The 21,000-nt window shown below is 43.3% G+C and overlaps 1 protein-coding gene across 13 annotated transcripts in view; it reads left to right on the top strand.

Moving 5' to 3' along the window:
- The window catches only part of RIMBP2 (RIMS binding protein 2), a 274,019-nt gene that overhangs the window by 164,672 nt on the left and 88,347 nt on the right, over nt 1-21,000 (top strand). For all 13 annotated transcript variants that reach the window (XM_061602674.1, XM_061602665.1, XM_061602672.1 and 10 more), the window contains one exon: nt 10,029-10,151. In XM_061602674.1, coding sequence (XP_061458658.1) covers nt 10,029-10,151 — 123 coding nt within the window. The remainder of the gene's footprint in view (nt 1-10,028; nt 10,152-21,000) is intronic.

Genomic DNA, 21,000 nt, shown 5'->3' with positions numbered 1-21,000 from the left:
AGTTCTTGGCTGCCCAGGACAGCGGATTCTTTGTGACAACCCCTAAGGTGTGGAATTGCCTCCCCACAGAGGTGTGGGTCATAGAAGGCTGGCTTATACTGAGTCAGACCATTGGTCCATCTAACTCAGTATTGTCTACATTGGCTGGCAGTGGCTTGCCAGGAGTTCCAGCAGGATTCTCTCCCAACCCTACCTGGAGATGCCAGGGATAGAACCTGGGACCTTCTGCATGCAAAGCAGATGCTCTATAACTGGCACTTTCACTATGTAGCTTTCGTTGTAGACTGAAGATATGCCACTTTATTCTGGGCTTTGACACCTGAGATATATATTTTAGGAACAACCCCTGTTTCCTTGATTGTAATCTGTTCTTTAAATTATTATTTTGTTTTACTTTCAATGTAAATATAGCAAGAAGGGGAAACAAGTGTTGGCTCATATTAACAATCAAAATAATCTATCCATCCTAATTTAAACATACATATTAATATAAGCAGTCCATATGTCTCTATGTATGGATGTGAAAGTTGGACAGTGAAAAAAGTGGTAAGAGAAAAATCAGCTCATTTGAAATGTGGTGTTGGAGGAGAGCTTTGAGGATACCGTGGACTGCAAAAAAGACAAATAATTGGGTGTTAGAACAAATTAAACCAGAACTGTCACTAGAAGCTAAAATGATGAAACTGGGGTTATCATACTTTGGACACATAATGAGAAGACATGATTCACTAGAAAAGTCAATAATGCTGGGGAAAACAGAAGGGAGTAGAAAAAGAGGAAGGCGAAACAAGAGATGGATTGATTCCATAAAGGAAGCCACAGACCTGAACTTACAAGATCTGAACAGGGTGGTTCATGACAGATGCTCTTGGAGGTCACCGATTCATAGGGTCAGCATAAGTCATAATCGACTTGAAGGCACATAACAACAACAACAACATGTCCAAACAGATATCTATATGAGATTGCCAATAATTTATTTATAAATGTATTTGTATACCGCTATTTTGTTAAAACATCAAAGTGGCAGAACAGAAAGGTTTTCAGTAGGCATTTAAAAGTTAAAACAGAAGGCGCCTGCTGAATCTCTGTTGGCAGAGCATTCCAGAGAACTGCGCCGATGACACTGCAGGCTCAATTTCATGTCAGTGTTAAATGAGCCTTGCCAATTCAGGAATGACCAATGCTGCTCCTGTAGATGATCTCAGTGATCGAGCTTGGATATAAGGGTTCAGAAGGTCCCTAAGATACCCTGGTCCTAGGTTGTTTAGGGCTTTCTAAATTAATACTTGAACCTGGTTCAGTAGTAATGGGCAGCCCATGCACTGCCATGGGGGTGGAGGACCTATTAAAATGGTCTGCCCCAGGCGTCTGATGGATCCTGATGGATTCCTGAATGCGCTTGGGGATTCTCTGGAGCATGCACACAGCCACTCGGCTGAGACCCTGGTGGAGGGGTGGAATGCCGCAATCGCCAGGGCATTAGACTGGGTGGCTCCGAAATGCCCTCTCCCCCTGAATAGAACTCAGACGGCACCGTGGTTCACCCCACGGTTACGAACTCTGAGGCGGGAGGTGAGACGGCTAGAGCGCCGGTGGCGGAAATCTCGCTCCGACGACGATCGGACACATGTTAGAGCGGCTGCGGCAGCCTATCATGCGGCAATAAGGGCAGCAAAAAAAGATTTTTATGCTGCCTCTATTGCATCTGCAGAGTGCTGTCCCAGGAGACTGTTCCAAGTGGTCCGGACCCTGGTCGGTCCAGTTGCTCCGGAACCAATGGAACATGCTAAGGCCTCCTGTGACGAGTTTGCTAAACACTTTGCGGAGAAAATTGATCGTATTAAGAGTGCTATTCCGTGAGCTGTGGACACAGTGAGCGAGCCAGAGGTGACCAGTGGTGCTCTGGTGGTGTGGGATCGGTTCCAGCTTCTTCCATCTGATGAAGTGGACAAGGTGCTTTCAACCTTAAAGCCAACCACTTGCTTACTCGATCCTTGCCCATCGTGGCTCATTATGAGCTGCAAAGATAGACTGGATGAGGGGATCAAGATGGTGGTAAATACATCTCTCGAAGAGGGAGTAATGCCATCATCGCTCAAGGAGGCAGTAATAAAACCAATTCTAAAGAAGCCCTCCTTGGATCCCCAAGATCTGAACAACTTTCGCCCAGTCTCAAATTTGCCATTCTTAGGCAAGGCGATTGAGCGGGTGGTGGCAAAACAGTTGCAAGCGCACTTGGAGGAAGCGGATTATCTGGATCCATTTCAATCGGGCTTCAGGCCTGGACATGGGACTGAAACAGCCTTGGTCGCCTTGATAGATGATATGAGGAGGGCGTGGGATAGGGGCAAATGCACCTTCCTTGTCCTCCTTGATCTCTCAGCGGCTTTCGATACCGTTGACCATGTTATCCTCCTGGACCGCCTGAAGAGGTTAGGCATGGGGGGCACTGTATTGCAGTGGTTCCATTCCTTCCTCTCTGGTAGGTACCAAAGAGTGGCATTGGAGGATGAGGTTTTGGATCCTTGGCCTCTCACTTGTGGGGTGCCACTGGGTTCCATCCTCTCCCCGATGCTGTTCAACATCTATATAAAGCCGCTGGGGGCAATCATCAGGAGATTTGGGCTGCAATGTCATCAGTATGTGGATTCTTGACTCCCAGCTGACCATGGAGGCTCAAGTCTCGGCTGTGAGCCGGGCGGCGCTGTATCAACTCCATCTGATACGGAGGCTGCGCCCCTACCTTCCCAACCATCTGCTCCCACCGGTAGTACATGCCCTGGTCACCTCTCGCCTAGACTACTGTAATGCGCTCTACGTGGGGTTACCCTTGAAAACGGCCCGGAAGCTGCAACTGGTACAGAATGCGGCGGCTCGTCTGATTAAAGGCAGCCGCCGGCAAGATCACATCACTCCAGTGCTGAAGGAGTTGCACTGGCTACCGGTTGTTTACCGGGCCCAATTCAAGGTGTTGGTTTTGACCTTTAAAACCCTATATGGTTTTAGCCCAGTCTATCTGAAGGAGCGCCTCCAGCATCGTCAGGGATGCCGCTCAACAAGATCAGCCTCAGAAGACCTTCTCTCGATCCCACCGGTTAAAACAGCTAGACTGGTGAGGACTAGAGAGAGGGCTTTTTCAATAGTGGCCCCCACCCTGTGGAACTCTTTCCCAAATGATCTCCGCCATGCCCCTTCTATGATAAGCTTCCGCCGGGCCTTGAAGACCTGGCTCTTCAGGCAGGCTTTTGGGGTGGGTTAGGTTTTTTACTGTTATGGTTTTAAATTTTAATGTTTTAATGTATTGTTTTATCTTGTACGTCACCCAGAGTGGCTGGACAACCAGCCAGATGGGCGACTAATAAATTAAATAAATAATAATAAATAATAATGTGGTGTCACATGTTGTCAGCTATGTGCTCCCATCGGCAGTCTGGCCACCGCATTTGCACCAGCTGGAGCTTCTGAACCAGGCCCAAGGGCAGCCCCTCATATAGTACATTTCAGAAATCCAGTCTCGAGGTAACCAATGCATGGACTGCAGAGGTCAGAGTATCCCTGTCCAAGAACAACTGTACCTAGTGCCCCAGACAAAGCTGGTAAAAGGCACTCCTAGCCACAGAGGATACTTGAGCCTCTAGCAACAAAAATGAATCCAGGAATACCCCTAGGCTACGAACCTGGTCCTTTAGAGGGAGCACGACCCCATTGAGAACAGGTAACCTGCCTATGTCCAAGACATGGGAACCACCTACTCAAAACTTCCTTCTTTCTAGGATTCAAGCACAATTTATTGGCCCTCACCCAGTTGACTGCAGCATTCAGACACTGATCCAGAGCATTCACAAACTCTCCTGATTCAGATGTTATGGAGAAATAGAGCTGTGCGTCATCAGCATATTGCTGACACCTTGCTTCAAACTCCTAATGACTGCTCCCAATGGCTCCATATAGATGTTGAATAGCACTGGGGAGAGAATAGTACCCTGCAGAATCCCATAGCACAAGTGCCAGGGGGCCAACTTACCCATTGTTACTCTTCAGACACAACCCTGAAGGTAAGAGTAGAACCACCATAATACAGTGTCCCCAACACCCATTCCATTGAGTCGATCCAGGAGGATATCATGGTCAGTGGTATTAAATGCCACTGAGAGATCAAGCAGCAGTAACAGGGTAAGATATATGTTTAAATGTAGAAGGCAGACAGGCACAAGCACTTGAGAAGGTTCAGAGCAGGACCAAGAGGTTTGGCTAAAGAGAGAACGTGTGGCCTGGGCAGAGACCTCTGGTATGGTCTAGAAACATTTTCGTCATGTGATGACCTGCTTGTCTAGACCAGGCTTCAGAGGTGCTGAAAAATAGCCAACAATGCCACATAAAAAAAAGTTGGTATGCCAATGCATTGACTTCATGCATGTGCTCACATAATAAGAGCCCTGCTATATCAGAGCAAAGGCCGTTCTGGTCCAGCATACTGTTCTTACAGTGGCCAATCAGCAGATGCCTCAGGGAAGTCCTCAAGCAGGACATGAGAGCACTAGTTCTCCTCTGCTGCTGTTCTCCAGCAATTTGTGCTCAGTTGCATGGTGCATATAGGTATTTGACTCAACTTTCTGAACATACATATGTAGCATGCTAGTTATCATGCTAATAGCCACACTGGATAGCTATCCTGGAGAATGACACACTGCATTTCTATTCTGCCTGCTGTCTTTTCTCCTGGTCCAGAAAAGATTGCTTTGTTACCCACAGGAAGCAGGATCTATTAAAATTATCTATGCGTATTAGAAGGTAAAGAAAACAGTAACTCTTCTCATGTATTGTATTGGATTCTGCTGTGTGTTATGCATGTAACTGATGTTCAGCCCATGCAATATCTGCCACGCTGTAGCCCATTTGCGACATCTCTGTGTCCAATTCTCCCCTCTGATTTCTGGTGAACATGATACTGTGAATGTTCCCACTCCCTCCACGTCATTGGCTGCTTTTGTCAAGGACAAACCCATCATCGGCAGGTAGCGTCATTAAGAGTCCACCCCTGCCCTGGGCCCCTTTTCCAATACTCGGATGAGTTGTGCACAACCATCATTGTAATTGTTCCTTCACACATGGGGCTGCGGGGAGAGGTTTATGTATGTATTTATTTCACAACAAAGACATGATCTCTGCAGAATGCCAAAAGGCAATTGGAATAATGCATGGTATGCACTGCAGAAGTTGTGGGTAGGGATGGGAGAGAAAGTCAATTCAGTTTGCATTAAAAGGCAAAAGTCGCACTTTCTGAAACAATATGACAACCAAAACACAGCCATGCTGTGACATCTGAATTTTGCATTGCAGTTCTCCAACCAACCAGTGTTTCCAAAAATGCATGTTTTAGGGGGTGTAAAAGAAGTAGATTCATGAAAAATACAAAAATTCATTGTATTTGGAGACACTGCTTGCAAAAAAACCCAGAAGATTAGTCAAAACTGCATGCAAAAATAGGTTTATTAGCAGAAATTCTTACGAAAGATGGGCCACTGGCCTGATCCAGCAGGCTCTTCTTATGTTCTTATGTCCCCATGGCATGTGCAGACTCCTGTGGTTTCCTTCCCATTTCTGCACTAATTTGCACATTTTTAAAAAAGTCTGCGTGAAAATGGATGCACAGTTTGGGCTGCTTTTTTCCCAATATATGCACTTCTGCAGGCAAAATGTAAATATACTGCCTTCAAGTTGATTGTGACTTATGGCGACCCTTTGAACAGGGTTTTCATGAGGCTGAGAGGCAGTGACTGGCCCAAGGTCACCCAGTGCGCTTCATGGCTGTGTGGGGATTCGAACCCTGGTCTCCCAGGTCATAGTCCAACACCTTAACCCCTACACCACACCGACTAATGGTGTTGTACGTTATTGTCACTAACATTTTTGTGCATGCTTTTTGGTTGGAAAGCTATGGCACAACATTTTGGGAAGTGCTGGTTTTGAAGGATAGCTGTGTTTTGGTTCACTTATTGGTTTGGAAAGTGAAAATTAGGCAGGTTAGCATCAAAATGTGAACTGAATACATTTCCCCCCCCCATCCCTAATTTCCTGTGAAGGTCTGAAGGGAGATTCCAAGTATGTTCAGCTGAAAACATAAAGCTCACACATTACTTGAATACAAGACCCAATGTCTAAGCAAGGGCTAGAATTTCTTCCTTGCAGAGTGGGGTTCTCCAGTTTCTAATTCCAGGCATTCCACTCCATTCCATTTCACTGAGAACTGAGATTAATAGATGCAGATGAGACATGCAACAAAACATTGCAGTATAGAATGCTCCTGCACAGAGTTCCAGCCAGTGTGCCATGTCATCTTCCAGGACATGCCTTCCCCCTCATCTCTGGGTTTCCATGTTTCTTCCCCATCAGTGAGCACTCCATAAGCATGCTTAGCTCTCCTTGAGCAATTTTGGGGTCCCCTATTTGGTTTATTTTCCCTAAATATTTTTTGAAAATATGTACTTCTGCAAATCTTGGGACTCCCTCAATCCCTTTCACCCCTCCTTGTTGTGCAGAGGTGGTGCCAAGAATCCACACTCAGAGAATAAGCTTGTTGCTACTCTACAGCAGGTGTGGGGAACTTTTGTCCCTCCAGATATTGCTGAACTGCAACTCCCATCATTCTTGGCCATGCTTGCTGGGGCTGATGGGAGCTGTAATTCAGCAACATCTGGAGTGCCAAAGGTTTCTCACACCTGCTATATAGGATGGTGGTGGTGGTGGTGGTGTAGATATGTCCTTAACTCCAATCAAATTGTTCAAATATGTTCCTGAGCATTATGTTCTTGAATATAGTAAAAGAGGTTTGGGGTTGTATTCAGCTAAGTCATACTCAGACTAGACCCATTGAAATTAATGAACCTAAGTTAGTTATGTCTATTAATTTCAAGGACTAGCCCTGAATATCACTCATTATCCCAGAGTAAACACACAGAGTTTTGTGGCACCTTGAAGACTTACGGGTTTATTGTGACTAATGCCACAAGAAATAAATTGTTACAGGACTATTTTTGTGCATTTGGTGTCTCAGAGCAAAGCATTCTATAAGATGGAGTGTATCTGCTAGACCTTCAAATTAGGTCAGCCATCCCTTGCCATCACTGGGGGACTCCAACATTCCAATGTAATTTTCATTTCGTGTATGGCCCATATGTTGCCAAGACATCAGCTTGCAGAAGCAGTCATTAGATCCACTTGCATAAGCATGAACAAATGGGATTGACAGATTCCACAAGCACACTGGATATGGGGCAAACTAGATCAGTCACTGCTGTGCACCCAGTTCAAGGCAAAATTCAGAGGGAAGAAGAAAATAAGGTTCTGCTAACAGTGGACAGTGCTGAAGCACCAGCATATGGATATCTCTACCCACTTGGCTAAATACTTAAAATTAGAAATCTAAATTTCGTGTGAAGGAGCCCCAAATTCTACCCTTATTTGCCAGGGGCAGTCCCAGTGGAGGCTGGTCTATTAGGGCAAATGGGGCACTGCCTCACCAACCTCAGACTGCCCTAATCGAGCTCCCATCTGCCTACTTCCTTCCTTACATCCAGTCTAGGAGGTGACACTGCCTGTCATCTCCCTGCTCCTCCTCAGGCTCAGTGTTGCCCTTGCAGAACTCAGCAGGAAGGAGGATGGAGACAAAACTAGAATGAGTTGCTCCCGAAGTCATTAGCTCTGGCTCCACCTACTGTTGGTCTCCCTGCTTTCCACCTATCAGTCCCAATGGGCACCAGCCACCATGGCTAGTGTCTTCATTCTGTCCCACTTATTTGCTTTTAGGAGATTACTTGTTCAGATGTGTAGTGTGAGTTGACAGAATTGTCATTCTTTGAGTTTAGCTCCTTTCCTGGAGTCTCTAGAAATTAGAGTGGGTAATGGATGCATTGGCTCTAGTCTTGGTGCATGCAGATGTTCACTAAGGCAGCTGCTTTTCACCACTAGAAAACTCATTTGGCAATTCCTCTGGCTTCTGAGGGCTAACCTGACATTGGCCACAAACATTCAAGGACAACTTCATAACCTTAATGGCTAGAATGTTTGTTTTATTCTATTTAGCTGAGGTTCTCAAGAGGCTTAGTTCTGTAGTCACATGTTGCAGATTTCTTTTGTGTATTCCTAATGGACCCAGGGATACTTGAGGAATTTGGGGTCTGCATTCTTGAGTGAACTCATGGCTTCATAATTAAGGTGCAGCTCAAAACAGTGAGTTGTATCAAGGTAGGACTAAGTTAAACTGACTTAGCGGTATACTTGTTCCACCAGATAAATGTTTTGCACTAGTGGAATGTTGTTGCACAAGAGAAGGCAGAAGCAGGTTGCCGGTAACTTTGTTGCATAATATATTTCACAATCTGTTTCACAATGAGTTTCTGCTAGCACAGCTGTCGCATTTGATTCCTTTGTTGCACAACCTTAAAACTCACCATCTGCTAGCACAAGAGCCCTTGTGCTAGTAGACAGAGAATGTTGGACTTCCTAGGTGTTACAGCAGTAAAACCAATTACCTAAGGCAGTGATGGGCACTAGAGGCCTTCAAGATGCAGCTGTCAAGTATGCTTTATCTTAGTTTCCTGCATTGAGCAGGGGGTTGGAGTTGATGACCATATAGGCCCCTACCAATTCTACTGTTCTATGATTCTATGGATACAGCTCATAATTCATTCCAGAATCTGCACCCTTGCCAAATTCCATGAGGCAGTCCAAGGGGGTGCCTTTTAATTTTTTTCAATCTTCACTTTTACCCTAGGTGCAAGCCAGATTGTACGGGGGCAAACATTGCTACTGTGATCAGGACATGGGGCCATCCATCCTTTTCCCATAAAAGGTTCAGAGGAAGGTCAGAAGGTCATCAACTGCCATGTTCTTAAGGGCTTTTGTGGCCCTATTTGTATAGCATGGAGAAGTTGCTGCACTTTCTGGGCAGTCCAAGCAACTATAAACTATTTTTTTTTAAAGGAAAGGGGGAAAAGTTTAAAAGTCAGTCCTTGGGCTGCCTTATATGATGTTAGTATTTTTAAATAAAATAATAATGTGAATTCAAAAGAACCTGCAAAATTGACATGGACCACAGTTAGATGGGTTTAGTGATCCTTAAAAGGACCATGGGATGCATGCGAGTGATGTCATGGTCACTAGCCAGTAGGTGCTGGTGGTGCTCACACAATTGCATTCTGAGGAGCAACCTTGTTACAAGCTGTCTATACACACCTACTTCTCCATGACATAAATAAGATCCCCAACCAGCTGAGTGTGTTAATAGTCTTCTTTGTCTTCTTCATCTTCTCTTCCTCCTCCTTCTCTGATTTAATGGCGAAGCAAAGCTAAGGAAAGGCCCTATAACCACCACCTACCGGTAACAGTATTATCACGTATCACTCACAGCCTTTGATAAAGCCTTGTATCTTTCACAAACTGTCATCTGATCTCCCACACTGAGCCCTGGAGATACTTGTTTCAAAGGACAGCCCCCACAAGCAAACCTGTAAGCACCAAATCACTAAACCTACAAAGGAGAGGCTCTCAGTGTTCCACATACCACAAACAGTCCCATAAAACATGATCAACCATTTCTTCCACCCCACAAACCTCACAACATCCAGAGTCAATCCTCCCAACCCTGCACAAATCACTCCAGATAACACAATGCCCCATCAGGACTCTGAACAGACTATCTTGCCTCTGCCGCCCTTTCAGTTTAAAAATGCAAAACTTCTCCAATGATGGACAGAAGGAGAAAACCCTTCTGCCCACCTCCCACTGTCATTGCCATTCACCTAACAATGTCTGTATAACCCAGCTTTTAACTTCCAAAAAAAGGTCAATGGCAACACAAGGAGTGAATAGACCCAAAGATCCATGGATGATAAAGCTTTTTCCTTTAAAGAATATTGGGTGTGTGTGGGGAGAGGATAATAAATCATACGGTTTTTCTCTCTTGTTGATGGCGCCTGTTGCAAGGCAGTTTGTCCGCTGACAGTTGTTCCTCTGTTGTTGTTTAGGTGAAAACAGACTATGATCAGCTTAGAGAAACTCTCGCCGCAGTGACCCAAGAACGCGATTTGGCTGTGAAGGAGAAACTCCAGCTCCAAGCCAAACTGGAGAACTTAGAGCAGGTCCTAAAGGTATGCAGAGAGAGAACTGAGAGAGTGTATGTGAAGCACTTTGGTCACTTGAATGTGATATATAAATGCTGTTGCTGCTGCTGTTGTCGTCAGTGGTGGCATCATTGTTAGCAAGATACTCAGCAAATGGTTGAAATGTTTGCAACACACAGCAAGGCCCAGCTTGGCATTGTGAACTTGGAATTTTCAACCATTCGAGTAATAGGAAGGCCAGGATTAGGAATGGGGAAGAAATGTGATTTAAGTCGCATTTTAAGACGAATGTATCAAACTTGCACTTTCCGAAACAATATGAGAATCAAAACACAGCCATCCTTCAAAATTTGCACTTATTTGAATTTTGCAACCAAACAATGTTTATAAAAATGCATACGTTAGGGAAAAGTGTGCATAAGAATAAATATACGAGTGAAAGTAACATAGAAAATGCATTATATGAGAAATTCCTCGCAACCATGTGTATGCTAGTCAAAACTGCCTATAAAATGTGTTTATTAGGAGAAATTCACACTAAAATGCTGGAGGATTTTCATGCGTGTTTTTTTTTTAAAAAAAACAACCTACAAATTGCCACAGAAATGTGGTGAACTGAATTTCAGATTGGAAAAATGAGAAACTAAGAGAGCCAAAACTGACAGATTTTTTCCATCCCTACTCAGGATTGATCTACTGGTGGTTGGTGCCACAGCCAGAGCTTGGAAGATTACTTTTAAAAAGTAATAAATTACAGTTACAGTTACATGGTCCAAAAAAGTAGTAATTACCGTTACAATTACAATTGCTCTGAAAATAACTGATTACTTTACTTTTCCTCCAAAGTAATCACTACAATTACAATTAAGCTACTTTACAAAAATGCCTACAAGGTGCTGGCCTTGGCTGCTGCACATCTAAGTAGCCTAAAACAACATTAAAAATAAATGAACACATACAGAGGTAGTAGAATAATTATTTTTATTCATAAGACAGCAATGGTAGTCTCTCCGCTGGTAAGGGAGGTGGGGAGGGAGGCTGAAGCCACTACTCAGATCTTTCCACATCAAACCAAGTGCAACCCCCCCACTCAGCCAGCCAGCATAATCTCTCTCATTTAACCACCTCCCGGACCTTGCCCTGCCACCAACTAAGGGACACTCACTCAAGCAAACATTTTCCCCTGAGATGCAAAAAGTTAAAATACTGCAAATGCAGCACAGTAGCCAGAGAGGGTGGTGGAGGCCACTTTGTGTGCCAAGTGCAAACACAGTATTCTCTCTCTCTCTCTCTCTCTCTCTCTCTCTCTCTCTCTCTTTCTCTCTCTCTCTCACACACACACACACACACACACTTTGTCATCTTTCACCTCCACAGTTCTTTATCTCCGTTCTGCTGCTGCCTCCTTCTCCTTTATCCATGTTCTTCACCTCCGGCTCCTGTTTCCCTCCACTCCATTCTTCACCACCACTATCCGTTTTTTTAAATAATTGTTTTCTCCACTCCACCCCGTCTCACTCTCCGCCTCCTCCCTCGTTGCCTCCTACCCATCCACAGAGCATGAGGGAAATGTTACGCTCCACAGAAGCCCAGTTTGAGGCACATAATTTTCATCCACAAATCCCCCCCAAGTAATGCCCAAAAGTAATGCTGGAAACGTTACAATTACTCCAGAAAAGTAGTAAAATTACTCCTATTACAATCAAAATGTAAAGGAATTACCCACTCGTTGCTCAGAAAAGTAATGAATTACAAGTAATTCGTTACTTGTAACTAGTTACTTCCAAGCTCTGGCCACAGCAGCCTTTAAGGTCACATCCACACCATGCATTCAACACACATTTAAAGCCCATGGCTTTCCCCCAAAGAATCCTGTGAACTGTAGTTTGTTAAGGGCACTGGGAGTTGTACCTCTGTGAGGGGTTAGCTAAAGTTCCTAGGATTCTTTGGGGGAAGCTATGTGCTTTAAACATTAAATGTATAGTGTGGATATGAGCTAAGCCTCCATTTGACTCTTTGTCTTTTCACGTATGCAGTTCTTTTGGATAACGTTGATGTAATGTACTTTCAAACTGAGACTCTGTGCATGGTATATACACAGTAAGCAATGCCATTGTCTTCTGTGCAACCTATTAAATCAATGGCAAAAAAAATACAGTAACAGGATATAACTTCACTCCCTGTTCACTGCATCCTATATATTCTGCCTTCCCCGTGGTATTCTACCATGTTCTGTCTTGCAGTGGCTTATAAACCATGCAATTCCCCTCCGGCTCCTTGGCTACTCTAATTTTAAGCAAGCCCCAATAATGGAATTGGACTGCTTTCCTTTGAAACCATTATCATTATTATTATTATTAGTAGTAGTAGTAGTAGTAGTAGTAGTTGCTTTTCTTCATAAAAATGAACCTAAAGTGACGTAAAATAAAAAGATTTAAACCAATATGAAACTAACACAAATAAAAAGTTAAAAAACTCAATACATGGATAAGACGGTGGAACAACCCACCCCCTAAAAGAGGCCTCAACATCAAAAGCCCTCCAAAAACTTAAAGCCGAATGCCTGGGAGAAGAGGTATTTTTCTCCTGGTGTCTAAAGATAGATTATGGTGGTGCCAGGCATGCCATAAGCAGAGTAGACACCACTGAGAAGGATCCATCGTTTCCTGTTTGAGGAGTTCCAGCTTCCCCTTAAATATCTTCTTCTGTGATCCTCACACTTGGCAAAGGGCCAAATTGCGTGATTGCATTTAATCTCCTTTTTTTTTAAGGAAGCTGGGGTGGTGGTGAGTGGTAACATAGAATGAGGGATTTAACCCTTGGCACTGAAAACAGCTTCCTTTCCATAACAAATTGCAGCTTGGGAGTGATTTTTATTGGGGCTAAGCTAGGGGGGAAGGGTTCACCCCCCATTGCAGTTTCGATCCTGATTGAGGCTTCCTGCAGCTACTATTAAAAAATAGCAGACATGTTTGATACAATAATACATTTAATGTAATGTAAGATTAGTCCAAAGATGCATTTTCCCACTTGTGTTAGCACCAGGCTTGATTTCAGTCTAAAGCAGAGATGGGGAACATGTGACCCTTCAAGGTGTTGTTGGACTCCATCTCCCATCCGATCCAGCTAATATGGGCAGGGATTCAGGGATCCTGAAAGTCAAAAATGGAGGAGAGAGATGCAGCACACCAGGGGTGGTATTTCACAGTTGGAGAACCACCACTGAGAAGGCCCTGTCACAGATAAATGCCTACTAGGGCGCCCCCCCAAATGTATTGGGCAGTCTGATTTCTTTGCATATCTACCCCTTTGGCCAAGAGCTTGGTGGCAGCACACAGACTGAACCCTTTCCAGATACCCCTGAGATCTGAAGTTCAACACCCAGCATAGGTTTGAGTCCTGACATCTCTGATCCCACTTTGATGCTGGCCAGGACTGCTGCAGACCCCCGTGCCCTGTGTCATGTGTGTGGGGCCCTGTGCCACAAGTGGGGATGGACGAATCTGTCAATTTTAGTTCACTTTTCAAGTCTTAAATTTAGTTCTCCGCATTTCCATAGCAATGGAATTTATTTTTAAAAATCATGAAAATTCATCATCACTTTGGTGCGGATTTCTCCTAACAGAACACAGTTTTGCATGCAGTTTTGACTATATACACATTTTAGCAAGCAATTTTCCCCAATGTAATGTATTCTTGTATGTTATATTCACTCATATATATATATGCATTTTATGCACATTTTCCCTAATATATGCATCTCTACTTGTTGGTTGGTTGGAGAACTGCATTGCAAAATACAGAGATTTCAAAAGACAGCTGTATTTCAATTCACATATTTATTTGAGAAGTGGGGAGAATGCAGTTGTGCTCCTGTCCTACTTGTGGGCTTCCCGTAGGCATCTGGTTGGCCACTGTGAGAGCAGGATGCAGGACTGGATGGGCCTTTGACCTGATCCAGCAGGGCTCTCCTTTTGTTTTAAAGCATGGATTAGGTAGTTTCTTATTAAAATGCAAACAAAATTGAATTTCTCCCCCATCATGGGTTAGCCACCTGCATCTTGTAATAATCTAACCAGGAATGTGGTGCTCATTTGATTGCTGTTCCTCCAGCTCTAAATATCAAAAAGCAGCCCTGCATTGAGACGGAGCAATTTTAATTCTTCCTTTCACCATATCGGACTTGGCAGAAGGGCCAGGGCTGTAATGTGCTGACACAACACTATGAAAAGTTAAATATAACATCTTAAAGGAAATACCTCTGTCTTCTCCCCACCCCTTCCTTTCTGCCCAATGTGTGTCACTGCTGCGGTGTCAGTGTTGCGTCTGCCAAGCAAGGCAACAAGCCTGTTTGATCGCCGCATTCTAGCATGGAATTAAATTTGTATCACTTTCCATTTCATTACAGTTATATTTCCGAAACAAGGCAGCAACATTCAAAAAGCCTTTTGAGCTGCAGATAATGTTGACAGTAGATTTTTATAAATATTGGAACTTTTGAACATAAATCTGTTCCTGGAACAGTGTTGTTGTTGTTGTTTTAATTAATCCCAATACAGTCCTCCTGCAAATTATTCCTTGGGCAGATTGATAGATAGATATAGATATAGATACAAATACATGGGTGGGGTGGGGGTTAAAAATGAGGTGCTGGTACTCATACCTTGATAAAAGTGCTGTGAGTGCCAGTGCAAAAAGGTCACCTGGTGCACAAAAAGCACTATAAATATAATCTCAAAGAAGTCCTCTTGCAAATTGTTCCTGTGATTAGCTTCTTCAGCAAAGCAATCTTGTCCCCTGGAGCAAAGCACACACTTTGGAGAGAATGGGGACAGAGCCATGCAGAAAGGGAGACAAATGCACTGCCCAGTCTTCAAAGTAGTGATGTGCAACCTCCACCCCACCTAATTTTGCCTTGAAATCCATCTGGATGATTTGAGTGTTCCCATCAAATGCTCAACAAACCTTGAGGGTTTACAAGCCTTCAATAGGAATGCTTGTGAAAAAAATAAAATCTAACGTGGTTTATGTGCATGTCCCCTGCTAGATCTCTCTTTCCCATTTTACAAGCAAAAACCTCCTTACCCTTATGAAGGGGAAGGCGTTCATCACTAATCGGACAGGCTCATTAACCCATCTTATATGATCCTGACAATAAAGAGGAAGAGCCTTGGCTCAGTGGTAAAACATCAGCTTTGCACACAGAAGGTCTCAGGTTCGGTCCCTAGAATTTCCAAGGAGGGCTGCTGGGAATGTCTCCTGTTTGAAATCCCACAGCACCTCTGCCAGTTACTGTAGACAAAGCTGAGCTAGGTGGACCAGTGGTCTGACTACTATAAGACAATCTCCTTTGCTTCCTAATACTCCTCTCACAAAATGGCATCACATGATCAGGACTGAGTCAGCCAGGCCTGTCTAATAACCTCCTTTGCAAATATAAAGGTGAAGGGAACTGTCAGGCAGAACTAGGAACAGAAGGGAAGCCCCATTGCGAGTTGGACCCAGGCTCAAATGGGCCTAGGGCCGGCTCAGATTGGGGCACCTATTTTCAGGTGTCACATTTCCACTGACCCCCTCCCTGAAATTTGTCAAAATCATTACTTCCAATCAACATCTGAAATGCCATCCCAAAAGAGAGATGATTGGTGCCAACATTACAGTAGCTTTGGTGCCAGCTTAAGCAATTTTTATTTGCCCAGGCATTTCAAAGGGTTGTGTTGCCTCAGTCTACTTTTAGTTTCTGTTGGGTTGTATCCAACTAAGCCATGTCCAGACTGTGTGTGTGTGTGTGTGCTATGTGCCTTCAAGCTGATTATGACTTATGGCGACCCTATGAATCAGTGACCTCCAATAGCATCTCTTGTATCTAGACCCACTGAAATCAATGGATTTAAGTTCATTGATTTCAGTGGGCCTGCAACTCATTGCCTTCTGTTATTTCTGACTCTGTAAATGACTATGAAGGAAGTTATTGCATTGCATGTGTAAACTGCATAAATAATAAGTACTAAAAACATACATTTTTGAAAGAGAATTGTAGCGAGAGGTTAATTCTGAGAGTATATCATCACTAGAGACTTAGTTTAATATTATTTTTATTTGAAAAACCTAAGTTCCTGCTTTTCCTTCAAGTTGGCTTAGAAGCAGATACACACACAGACGTCATTAAAATAAAACTACAGATAAATCAAGGTTGCTCCTCAGTAAAACAACCAATAAAATCATTAATTGTGTAAGTCAGCATTAGGAACAGTTTATTCAGCTGCCTTGAGGCAATAACCATTGCAGGAACTGGCATAATAAAGAGTGCCAAACTTGGACTGGAGAGACTTGGGTTCAAATACCTGCTGGGCCATAACGCTCAGCAAGTGTCAGACCTGCCTGTCCTGCAGCTGAGGGCAGGGAAGAGGGGAACAGAGGTGGAGATTGTCTACAGCTAGCAAGAGAAGGTCTCCTAGTTACTCAGACTCCCAGGCCAGCTTGATTCCTATAACAGAGACTGTTAATAGGGGTCATGGAGTATGATCTGCTCTGGCCAGTTAGTGCACAGAGGCTTCCTTGGCTGCTGTGGTTGGTTTCCCTTCCATTCCCTGCTTTGGCTGAAGCTGGAGGGTGTGGCCCGGGCAGAACCAGGCCTGTAGCCGGGGGGAGATGGTGCACTGCCAACCCCCTAGAGCTGTGCTTTGCCCCCCCAGTTTTGGGGGGAGATTGTCTTTTTAATTTGTCACATAACAGTCAGTGACAACCTCCATTTAAAGAGTGACAGCTTGTTTTAAGAATAGGAGCAATTTAAGAATGGGACCCTCTGAAAAATTCAGTGAATAAGGCAAGGCAACAAAAACCCCATCTGGAAGAGCTCCCAAAAGTCTGCTCACTCAAGACTTTCCGTAACTGAGGGTGGATTTTTCATGATCACAATCACCTTATAATTACTTAAGTGATCTTGAAAAAAATAGCCTGTATAGTAACGTGGCCCTTGAAGAGTTAAATATTAAAATGTTGTATTATGGGCTAGAGTTAGACTCTATCCCGTGAACTTTCCTTTGCTCTGCTTTTCAGTTTCAGCTGCAGTTATTATAATGAGTAGAACAGTACTGGGTGCTAATTGCTAAAGGGTAAACTACAAGAGATAACTTAAAGTGATCTGAAAAAAATGGCTACCCATTACTCTTTAAAGCACTCAATATGCTCACAGTCATAGTGGCTATTTTTTTCTTGTTTTTTTGATTAATTGATGGCAAAGGATGAAAACAATCCTAGAGGAAATGTTGCTGTGTACACTACAGTTAGCTAGCTAGCTGGGTGGCTGACACCTAGGCTGTAACTCAGGCCTAATTTCTGATTTTCCCAATATTTGCAGCTCAGCATGAGGCCTTTTCAGGATTTCTGGACAGAAAAATCAAGCCAGCAACCATTAAAAGAAAAATACAATTGCTTTCTACAGTTAGTGTCCTATTACTTAGTTCATCCTTTATATAGCAGCAAGTCAACAAGTTTTCCCTTGATTGTTCACAGGAAGGAAAATCTAAAGGCCAGGAATAAGACCAAAAGGAGAGAATGTCGAGGAGTTAACAAAAACACCCTAAAGTATTTATTTTCTCTCTGCCCTTCCGTAAACTTGTAGTATGGACAAGTTTGTTTTTCAGGTGGAATCTAAAACTGAGATACCTAATGCAGCATCAAAGCCAAGCTCAGGAGCTCACTGTCTTTACCAAAGTAGTTCAGTTCATGAAGAATCTGAACACAGGAACAGACCACAGGTGAAAGGGGACTGTAGCTATAGGCAAAGTTAAGCTTTTGAGTCTGGTATTCCTGGGGATCTCAAAAAAGGATGAGACAGTTCAACAGATTAAACTTCAGTCATGTAAATTAATGCAATCTCTGGATGGAGGAGGAGTGAGGGGAAAGTTCACTGCCTTTCTCTTCTCCTGGCCTGACCTTCATATCCTCTTCACCAGTGGGGGCGAATGGCTGGCACTATGCACCTCTCTCCCCCCAATGCCCCACTGAGAAACATGGCTGACCCACCTAGAAATATGGCTGCCCCACCTAACAAGGAAGGCTAGTTGCAGGGCTGTGTAGAAACTTCACCCAGCGTACCCCAGGTTCAAGATTCAATGCGAGTATTTGCCCTGGCACTGGCTGACTTTGGGCAAGTTGTTAGCCTTCACAACAACTTTGGATGCCTCTCTACATGCAGAAAGAGCTTTTTTATTCCGACAGGCTTTTGGACTAGAAGATGTTTAAGATAGGGCCTCATAAGGTCTGTTGTATTGTTCTATAGTCCTATTCTTAAAGTTTTAAATTGTCTTAGTATTTTAAGTGTATGTTTTATGGTTTTAATGTTACGAATAGTTTAATTCTGTTTTAATTGTATATTTTTGTATGTTTTTTACCTATGTGTAGTTTTTATTTGTAAGCCGCCCTGAGTTCCAGTTTTGGAAAAAGGGCGGGGTAAAAATAAAGATTGATTGATTGATTGATTGGGTGGCAGGGTTTCCCACATTATGGGACCCCTGCCTATGCACAAACGCACATTGCAGAGATGAATTTAAAACAGAGATGGCAAGAGGCGGAACCTGCCACAGCCTGCTCCCCCATGCATTCATTCTGCACGTGGAGAGGAGCCTGACCTTGTGAAGAGAGCTGTCCACTCTCAGCTTAACCTACCATGCATCTGAGAAATAAAATTACTTCCAGTTATCTTCCTCACAGAAACAGTGATGGAGGCAAGAAGAGTTTTCTTCAACTTTTTTCAGCGTTTCCTCCAACTTTGGCTGCAGACATGAGGGCTAGAAACTTTGATATGAAAAAAAAAGCTGAGCTTCTCAACAAGGTAGTTAGCAAACCCTGTACTTCTACCAGTGGGCATGCAGAGCTTCCTTTTTTTCTTTCTTTCACAAAATTTATATGCCACTTATTTGAACAGATGCCACCCCAGGGGGATATCATCATCATCATCATCATCATCATCATCATCTCTGTGATTTACAATAGACAATCTAAAATATTTATTTAAAATACCAATAAAAACAAGTTACATTTAAAAAATAAAATCAGTTCATTTAAAACTCTTACACCTGTCAAAATTCCATGCTAAAATTACATACCTGGCTAGGCTTCCTGGAACAAAAAACCTTTTAGCAGGGTGCAAAAAAATACAGTGAAGTCTCATGCCTAATATTAACAGTCAAGGAATTCTAAAGTGTTAGTGCTGCTATACTAATGGACTGATTTCTTGCAAGTGCAGAACAAATATTATGTGGCATTTGTAAGAACTATTGAAATAAAAATTAGCATGATTATAACTTTCTAAATGGTTAATGCTCACCTATAAAAGGTGGGGTGTTGTGTTTTTTAAATTTTTTTCTATCCCCCTCCCCCCAGCCACAGACGCATACACACACATTTTGTGAGCTCACAGAAAAACCACAATCTCAGCTTCTACAGCCTCTTTTGGAACAATGCAGAAAAAAAGTTCAAGCATTGCTTTTCAATCTTAACTTTGTTGGGCAAGCAAAAAGGGAGACCAAGGAGGGCACAGCGTGGATGTTTCAGAGGGAACAATGGAAGATGAAAACAACTCTGCCTTTGGTTTAAGCGATAGCAAGAAAAAAGTTCTCCAACATCTGCCCCTTGCCCTTTACCAAAAACTGATTTGCAAAGCAGCCTGGATATGCTTTTCATTCCTATTTTAGTCCTTCAAAAGCAGACCAAATAATAATAATTGTGCGTAGTTTGTGCAGCTTTTGCCAGCTCATTCTAGACAATTTCAAAAGGGAAGATGGCCTGTATGAAGTCGCAAAGATACTTCACCCATTTTTGTTCACCCTAAAGGCCTCAGCAGGCACCACTTACAGTCGCGGCACTTTCAACAGGAATAGTTTGCAACAGAAGAAAAGGTTTGGGGAAGTGGAGGGCCAGATTAAAGGACAAAAAAGGGAGGGGGTGAACTCTGTTAAACCATTTCCTGAGAGGCTAGCTTTTAAAAGAGATGTTAGATACATCCACAGAGGAACATAAGGATGATCAAGGGCTATTGGCCATGAAATGCTAAACAGAACTGCCAATCTTCATGTTTCTGATAGCAGAGGTTAATTTTTATACACTGACTATTTGTACCAGGGGTATTTGTTCATCTCTACTCTGGCAGAATTTGTCTCCCAACAGATATTGGGGTAATTGAAGTCCCCCATTATGAATACATCATGCCTTCTCGAAACATTGGCAATTTGCTTTTCAAAAGTTTTATTCTTGTCTTCTCCTTGATTGGGTAGTTGGTAGTAGATGCCAACCACCATGTACCTTTTATTCCTTGCCCCAATTATTGTACTCCAGATACTCTCGGTGCAGCTACCAAGCTCATCCTCCTATATTTCTGTGCAGGGATTATATATTTTTAACATATAGCACAACTCCACCTCCTGTTATATTCCTTCTGTTCTTTTTGAACAAGTTGTATCCTTCAATTGCTGCATTCCAGTCATGGAAGTCACCCCACCAAATTTCAGTTATACCTATTAAGTCGTATTTACCCTCCTGTATTTAGAGTTCAAGTTCATCCTGTTAGTTTCCCATATTCTGGACATTAGCATTGAGACATTGAAGGCCATGTGATTTACAGCCTGGCTTCCTACATTAGAACTGTTCTCTCAGTTCTTGTTACTGTGCATAAGCCTTTGTCAAACATTGAGCTGAAAGATGGAATTGGAAAGAGTGTCACTCTTCTAACTTCCCCCTTTCATTTCTATGTACTTTTCAAGGGAGAAAAAGGTCACCACCTCACCAGCTTATGAATAGGAGGGTGTGTGTGAAGGGGGGCTCAGAGGCTTCGTGCACACCTGGGAAAGACTGCAAGGACACCAGTTGCACCCAT

Source organism: Rhineura floridana, chromosome 19, assembly GCF_030035675.1.
Source record: "Rhineura floridana isolate rRhiFlo1 chromosome 19, rRhiFlo1.hap2, whole genome shotgun sequence".
Taxonomy (NCBI): Eukaryota; Metazoa; Chordata; class Lepidosauria; order Squamata; family Rhineuridae; genus Rhineura; species Rhineura floridana.
This window is presented reverse-complemented; position numbering and strand designations above follow the sequence as displayed.